Below are 8,642 nucleotides of genomic sequence, written 5' to 3' on the forward strand. Positions count from 1 at the left end.
TCTTCTTCTTCTTCTCCTTTGTGAAGTTTTATGGTGAAAGATCGGATTTTTATGGCGAAGTCGCAGGGTTCGGGAACTGCCAAGTACGCGCGGAAGGCTAATGGCGGTGGGAAAGCCACCTCCTACCAACCCTACCTCGGAGCGCGTACCAGGGCCAGGACCCTCGCCCTCGAGCGCCTCCAGATGTCGTCGCCGGTGGACGCCGCGTGCTGCCTGCAGCTCCGTAGCCGCCGTCTCGAGAAGCCAACTCGCGCTCGCCTCTCTGCTAGGTCCAGAGCCGCCGACAAGAACACGCCCACTCCGAAAGCAGGCCCTAGCCATAGCCCTCGCCGCCGGATAGTCGGCGGCTCTGTGGGTTCAGTGGTACCAGCGACTCGCATATCGATCCAGCTTGAAGCTTCTTTTGGTGGAAATCCTTATGAGCTCGACGGGAACAGGTAGATTTCTCTGAATTCTAGTAATTCTCTGGATTCTTTGCCCCTATTTTTTCCCCCCGAGTTCTCAAGCCCGCAAAAGATTCATGTTTGTTTTTTTATCCGTCAATTTTGCTTCAATTTGGGTTACTTCTGTTCTAATTCCTAACTCGAGTCTTAGATTACTTCAGCAATTCATTTCTGTTCTAATTCTTCATCAACTTGCTTTCCTGCACGTTTTTCTTCTGCTGAGGATTTAATTCTATCTGTCGACGATCCGACAAAACATCCATGTTTTTTTCCATCGAAATGAATGGAGCTTAATAGCACTATCAGATGATCTGGTCTGTCAAAAAAACCTTTTGCTGTTTCACCGAAAGCTTCTTTTCATTGAATTTATGGTTCTGCTATAAATGTTTGCTCGTTCTGGTGAACAAAATTGTATGTTTGTTGTCATCTGGGCGCAGGAGTGACAGGGAAACCACACCCTGCAGCCTGATAAGTAACTCAGAAGCAGTAACTCCTGGTTCTACAATCAAGTGCTGTGCAAAAAAGCAGCAACAGGTTTCAGCTACTGATTACATCCCATCTTCCCTCGAAATGGAAGCGCTTTTCGCAGGCCCAGAAGAACTCCAACAAACAAGTTTCTTAGAGAAGTAAGTATGTTTTGCTTTTGTCTCGAGACTGATGAACAAGCTAAGTACTTGCGAGGTGTGCTGTAGTTTGTGATGCTCGTATTCATTCGTCATTGAATATGTGATCTCAAACATGATTGGCATCTAAAATTGCTGTAATCTTTTGTCAGGTACAACTTCGATGTCGTGAAGGATCAGCCTCTGCCAGGCCGCTATGAATGGGTGAAATTGGACTCGTGAGCGAGTGATGTCCAATCTGACAAACTTAACCAACCTCTGACACAAAATGGAGAAGTGGGGATGGCAGAGTGGTGCTGGAAGCTCTGCAACTCGAGGAGGACTAGTGTTTAGTTTAGTGTAACGTAGAATAGAACCCTAGAACATCCATTAAAGCTTCGATGTTTGATTGATGTTTGTATTGTAAGCACTGGGAAGACTCAAGTGTAATAAAGACATTTGCCAATACCCAGTTGGTTCCAACTATTTGGGATGCAACAAAATTTTGTATATGGTCGCATAGTTAATGTTCTATGTACTTTTCCTATCAAATAGAGAGCCCAAACATAGAAATCCATCTATGATATGACACAATCTGCTACCTTCCAGAAATCTTTCAGATTTACCCTGGTGGCCGGTGGAAAATTTTGGCCTATAGCTGAAGATCTCAAGGATAGTCAATGAAGCTAACTGGATTTTTTATCATTTTTGTATATCTATCTTGAAGTAAAAGAACATCAAATGATTATTAAAGTAAAAAGGTTGAAACTACATATGCTATTTTCTCTCGTATTGAGAGTTATCCTCATGAGTTCATTGTCTTAGGATGGAAGATGAAAAACTGTAAATCTAAGTTTATTTGTCTTATGAAAGAACCATAAGCTAGACAAAAATTTAAATTCTGAAGTTATTAAGAAAATTAGGATAATTTATAAAGTATTAAAATTGATAAATCATTGTGTATCATCCACTTCAGAAGAAAGGGCATCCTATTGAAACTGAACATTAACTAATCAAAAGGTGAATAAAGTAAAGCATAACTCTTGCACAATTTGAGTGGGCCAGGCAAATGATTTCCTCAACTATTAAAAATTCTTAAGAGAATATAAATAAGAGATCTTCAAGGCTAAATGGCATACAAATGCTTAAGAAAATAGCAATAAAATACCTTCAGAATTAGAGTTTTGAATGATCATCTGCTGCTGGATTTGCTGATTGGCAGAAGTATTGGATCTCGTTTCATTTTTGACAACTGCTTGATCAACTTCGCATGGAACACTGCTCATGCCATCACTCTTACAAAATGTCCTCAAACTCCTGTGCCTTTTCCAACTCCTTATCTTGCAACTCCTCCAACTCCAATAAAGATTCTAAACTAAAGATACCCCATTCGGGGATTCTCACCTGATCCATGAGAGTAACAAAATAAAATTCAGAAAAATCAAGCAAATTATTCATACAAGTCTTAGCTTAACATTGGATGTCAAATCCCAACTTTAAGCAGTTCACTGCAAAATGTTTTTCACCAAAAACAATGACCAGAACTTCCCAATTTCCTCCTAGTGCTAGTGTGGTTCCAGAGACTCTTTGGATAAAAGGAAATGAGAAGTTTAGAGGAGAGGGGAGACATAGAAGATGGAGAGGTGATGAACCATACTAATTAAGCAAGAGAATGAATGAGAGAAAATTCAAGAGCATAATAGATCTAAAATGAATAGGTGACATAGAAAGGTTAGCTCCAAACACTAATTGACTGTCTGCTTTTGCATGTGAAACTTTCTTTATCTGACAAAGTTAAATGCTAGGTAATTTGGCATCATCCTCTAAGGAGAGTGTTAAATAACAGGGAAAATAAAATAAAAAAAACCCAGGTCACTCCTACCTATAAGTATTTTAGAATAGAGAAGATATTTAGATTGAGAGAGATACAATATTCTCTGTGGATCAAGTCAATCAATATTAAGCAAGTGAAATGGATGAGGTGCTTGATCTAGTTAGTGGCACATTGCAAGCAACAATAGTAGAGCAGTCAACAAGATTGAGCAATTTAAGTTGGATTCAAGTGAGCAATAGAGACTACCTCTCCCTCCTATGTGTGTTTGCCACAAGTCAAATTGCAATCAATGAAAAAATTGGTTTGATCAATTGATTTTCTATATCAATCTAATTTGATAAAATTTTAATTGATTCCATTCTTTCTTCATGCTAACCTAATTTCTATTGTTTTAATATATCTTTAAGTGACCCAAACTCATTTCTACATTATTTATCTGAATCTCTGCTTTTTGAAACTTCTCAATTGATCAATGTGAGATTACCTATTTCTTGAAAAAGAGCAGATCATTGACCTTTTGTTGATACCATTCCAACTCGAACGATCCAGATCGATATCAGCCATGTGCATGATGTGTAGGTCCCATGGTGCTGGTGTGATCACTTCAAGGTCTGGCATTGCACAATCTGAATGCCATGCCATGTGTGTCACAAAAGAGAGCGATCTGGTCTGTTTTGCAGACACATTGGCCTGATCTGAGCAAAGATGCCCAGAAAGATTCAATGAGCTTATCTTCAGGATTGCAAGAAAGCAAAGAAGTGGAAAACGTGTGATAGAAAGTAGGAACGACAAGTTGCTGACAATTTTGATTGCAAACTATAGTAGCAGGCTAGCAGCATGATTGTTGTGGACAGTGAGTCGCAAGCTTGAGAGTGTTGGCCATTTCAGCAAAAGGTGGAATCCTTTACTTCAACGGCTCCACATGGTCAGTCTCATGATCAGCTATGAGGAGGTAAATCGAGAAGCTGCAGTTGATCACGATGGAGAGGATAATTATAGTTCTCAACCAAGCACAAGGTGGCAAGATCTTCACTACCTTGAACATCAACTTCACTTCAGCCAATTTGCCAATACTTCCCCCACTTCAACCCCAACATACCCATACACTAACAACCTCAGCACTACTATGCTCACCCTTAACCTGCCTCACCCATTGAAACACCAATCACATAATCAAAATCCCAGCCAATTGATATTATTTATATAGTTTAATATGTGTGAGATCATTTAAATAAATAAGTTTGATAAAACTTATTTTTTTAACTAATAAGTAGAATAATTAATTACAAGAAAACCTATTCATTTTGTGAATAGATCATTGTAAATTAATTTATCAAGTAAATAAAATTTTATTATTTAAAACTTATTCAAGTTATAAGGAATTAGTACGATTAAAATCAGACAAATTTATTCAGAAATATTTTTTGCAAAATAATAATGCTTAAGGTGGAATCCGTCATAATTAGAAAATTAGGATTTGCCTCTCGGAGTAATGACGTAGTGGTAAAATACTCAATAATTTTTATAAATATTTACAAATCGAATCTTAATTATATAATAATTTTTTTTAATGAGATGAAAAATATGAGATGTTGGTTATGGTGTTGATTAGTCACGAAGTCTACAATTGCGTAGCAATTTCACTCCTCTGTTATACAAAAATAAAGTGAATTATTGATTGTGTCATGAAAATTTTATATCCCTCTTAATCTATCTCAGAGAATATGTGCTTTAAAAAATATTTGATATTTAATAAGAATTACATTTTTGAATTATAAAAAATGGAAATTAGGATTTGCTGTCATCCTCTTGCTGATGGTGATAGGAGAGACTCCTTCACCCTTCTCTCGGCTGAGAGCTCCAAACAGGGGACACAGTGATCTCCCATCGAGAAGCCTAGATGCCATGCACACACAGCGAACAGCTGCTCCGAATCGAACAAACGCGCATCCGGAACAATCCTCGCTAGTGTGCTTTCCTTTAATTAAAATAATTAAAGCAATTAACTATTTTTAAAATCAAAGATACACATACACCCCTCAAATTTGTGTATTTTCACCTCATTCATTCATGCCTATAAAATTGTTTTTTTTTAAATTTAAATCACCTAAGTCATCCTTTACTTTCTCTCTCTTCTTCTAAAAAAAATCAGCTTTAAAATCTTACTTACACTCAAAATTTATAGTAATATGGACATAATTAAATCAGTAATTAATAATAATAATAAATAATGATACTACTATTTATAGGTTTAATTTATAGGTGCATATCTTCTGTAAAAAGGTATCCGTCACCCCAACGGTCTCATGACCATCTGTGAGGAGGTAAATCGAGAAACTATTGGTCATAACGGAAGAGAGTATTGCTCAATTTTGTCGAGATTCGAACTCTTGTCCTCTTTTATAAATCTGTTCTGTCATAACTAACTCAGCTATACCTAGGGACAGTATAGTATAGGTGCATATCTATTACCCAAAGATGTAACACATATGCGTTTAATTTATTAAATGCATAAATAAATATAGATTCTCTATGAACTAACAAAATAAGTTTATAATATTAAATTTATTGGTCAATCAAAAAGTTTTAAAAATATAAAAAAACTAAATAATCAAATAAACTTAAATTAAAAATTTAAAATCATCTAAATAAATAGAGCAGTAAATGAGTTAAATTTTGTATGATGTTCAAATTTATTTAATAAAATAATCGACTGAATCTAAAATGAATTAAATTATTGAAATAATTATTTAAATTTGACTTGATTTATTTGTTATGAGCACAATTTTAATTTAAATTTGACTATTATTATCGAGCTCTCAATTCAAAATTATTTAAAGTTTTTATATTTTAAATTTATTTAATTTATTATCGAGTTTAATAATATAAACTTATTTATTTATTTTAAAAATTTATTTATTTATTTATCATGGTGTTGATGAAAGTTTTATTGACAAATATTTTTCATGAATATTATTCACGAACATCACTTAACGAATCGTATTCATTTTTTCTGTAAAAAGTAGAATCTGCGACATCAACGACCCCACAAAGTCGGTCCCACGACCATCTATGAGGAGGTAAATCGAAAAAGTGCAATTGATCACGACGGAAGAGGGTATTGCTTGGCTTTATCGAGATTCAAACCCTTACCCTCTTCTGCAAGTTTGCTCCATCGTAACCAACTTAACTATGCCCCGAGGCTTAACGAATCGTATTCACGAACATTATTAATGAATCTTAATAACATATTATTGAATTGAACAGATATATATTCAAGCATATTCATTTAATTTAATAAATTATTTAAATTTATTTAATTAATTAATCTTATATGTATTAAATAAATATAAATAAATTCTTATCAAGTCTAATATCAAATTTGTTTATGCACATTTGATTCAATTACCATCCTTGTATAAGAATCAAACTTAAGTCAACCTCAAATTAAACTCAAAATAAAAAATAAATAAATAATTTTGAATATCTGTTTTAATAAATTAGTCTATTTTAAACTCCAGTTAACTTATCTCGATCAGGTTGTTGTACAGTGATCACATTCCAACCACATATCCTACCTACCTATCTGGTCAGCCACTTTACTCTCCCAGCTGTTAGTCAGCCACCTACTCCTTCAATGACCTTCTCTTTTTGGCACACGTTCCTCAACTAACCCCTGAATTTGCATCTGCGCTAGCCCATTTAGAGTAACTTTAACTGGCTGGATAATTAAAGTATAATTAATTTTGCACCTTACAAATTTATTTTTAATGAATAAATAGTTAATATTATTTTATATAGTTTTTCTTATATTAATCTGAATAATGTAATTTTTTTATGACGCAATAGTTTGGCTGTAGAGGAAAGCACAAGAGAGTGCAGCCAATGGCAGCACACGAATTAACCATACAAATACTGTGAGCATGTCTTTTTTTCCCTTTATACACCTCAACAACCGTTTAGAGCCGATTTTGATAGGTACCAAAGGAGGTAAATTTAAATATATAGATAAAAAAATATATGATGGAATGAATAATAGATCATGAATTCTTGTGAGATTTGATAACTTGATTGAAAAGAAAAGAAATTAAGATTGCATGCTTGTGGGAAGAAAGGATGAGAAATGAAAGCATAACAATTAAGGTAAAATTCAAAATGATACTTTATTTTTTACCGAATCGTGAAAGAGACGTTCTATGTTGATTTTTTATCATAAGGATGTCAAATTCCCTAAAAAATAACACAATTATCTTTTAATATTGTTCTCATTATTATCCTATTTTTCACTTAAATCAGACGCATTAGAGCAGTTACAAAATCGTAACTGCTACAAAGTTATAGGAGCTACGATTTTGTAGTTGCTACAATATAAAAGAAAAAAATTTAAGACTAAAATTATTCGAAGCTTCTAAAATAGATTTAAACGATATTTTTTGAGTCTGAAATCGGACTATTATGAATTTCACCCCGTAACTAGCTGTAGATTGTAAATGAATTTCAATTTGATATATTGTGCGTCCCTTGATTCAACCCAACCCAAGTTTGATTAAACATTCACATTATAGCAGTTACGATTTCGTAGCTGTTATAATTGAACTGTTCACACAATTATAGTAGCTACGATTATGTAGCTGTTATATAGTTATAGTAGCTATGGTTTTGTATCTGCTACAATGTAAATGTTAAATTCTAAATTTTGAAAAGTCATAATTTTTTATTTAGATTAAACTACACAACGCATAATATATCAAATCAAAGCTTATTCAGAGATTTATAATTGTCTTTAAAAAAATATTGTAACTGTTATGGACCGATCTACCCCGATCAAGAAAGTCAAGGTCCAGTCTAAGTGGAAGTAACACGTCGGACGAAGGAAGTGGGAGCTATCACCTGACTGGCTCCATGCCTGACTGACTCCATGCCAAACTAACTCCAAGCCCAATTGAATCCATGGCCGACTGACTCTATGTCCAAATGACTCCATGCTCGACTGACTTCTCAGTCTTCGAGATGAAGGTCAACTCCCTAGTCGACTTAGCCTCACCAACTCAATACTCTCACCAAGTTAGCTCGACGCCAACACGACATCCCTCACTCGGCTCGCTTGACAGCCACCTGAATGACATGTCGATTGGAACAATACGTGGGATGACACAGTACGCAAAACAACAAGTGGTCTAACGCATTATTAATACATGGTCTTCCTGTAGCATGCACAACGATGAGATACCAGATGTGACTCCTCCATCCTATTAAAAGGAATTCATTTACGCATATGCACACACCACTCTCCGCATTTTATTTCTTTCTCATCGCCTGTTCTTCTTCCTCATCTCTGACTGACGAACTGACTTGAGCGTCAGAGTAGCTGAGTCAGAGATCCCCTGACCTTCATTCTAACCCTCATTCTTCCTTTGCAGCTTTGTAGGACCTCCCGTTAGCTCCATTGTATGTGGATTTCGAGCCACTCTATCAATAGAAGTCAACTGTATGATGATTAATCTTGAGACGATCCCAATCAATAACAATTATAATTTTATAATTGTTACAAACTATGTAATAATTATAGTTTTATAATTATTATAATATTTTTCAATTTAGAATTTAGGCAGGAGATATAGATAGGATGATAATGAGATCAAAAGATGGAGGGTAAAAAAATAATCCTTTTCCTTGTTTTTTTTCCCTCTAAGTAAACACGCACCGAATGTTTTCTATTTATTTGCGCCTCCCCGACGCCCGGTTTATCATCTGGAAGATTGC

The 8,642-nt window shown here is 35.0% G+C and overlaps 1 protein-coding gene across 1 annotated transcript; it reads left to right on the forward strand.

The window, feature by feature from the left end:
• LOC141830092 (cyclin-dependent kinase inhibitor 5-like) lies at positions 1–1,533 on the forward strand. Its single transcript, XM_074717580.1, has 3 exons — positions 1–437; positions 881–1,069; positions 1,219–1,533. The coding sequence occupies exons 1-3, from the start codon at positions 31–33 to the stop codon at positions 1,286–1,288; spliced, it is 666 nt and encodes a 221-aa protein (XP_074573681.1). The 5' UTR covers positions 1–30; the 3' UTR covers positions 1,289–1,533.
• Positions 1,534–8,642: the final 7,109 nt, after the last annotated feature.

This window comes from Curcuma longa, chromosome 5 (genome assembly GCF_044706935.1).
Source record: "Curcuma longa cultivar G26 ecotype Majalengka, Jawa Barat chromosome 5, ITB_CL_G26_1.1, whole genome shotgun sequence".
In the NCBI taxonomy this organism is placed as follows: domain Eukaryota; kingdom Viridiplantae; phylum Streptophyta; class Magnoliopsida; order Zingiberales; family Zingiberaceae; genus Curcuma; species Curcuma longa.

What these genes read in the sequence shown, in the direction of transcription:
- LOC141830092 (XM_074717580.1), top strand. Translation starts at nt 31, where the DNA reads ATGGTGAAAGATCGGATTTTTATGGCGAAGTCGCAGGGTTCGGGAACT. An exon ending in TATGAGCTCGACGGGAACAG is followed by an intron (nt 438 to 880) that starts GTAGATTTCTCT and finishes ATCTGGGCGCAG; the next exon opens with GAGTGACAGGGAAACCACAC. An exon ending in CAAACAAGTTTCTTAGAGAA is followed by an intron (nt 1,070 to 1,218) that starts GTAAGTATGTTT and finishes ATCTTTTGTCAG; the next exon opens with GTACAACTTCGATGTCGTGA.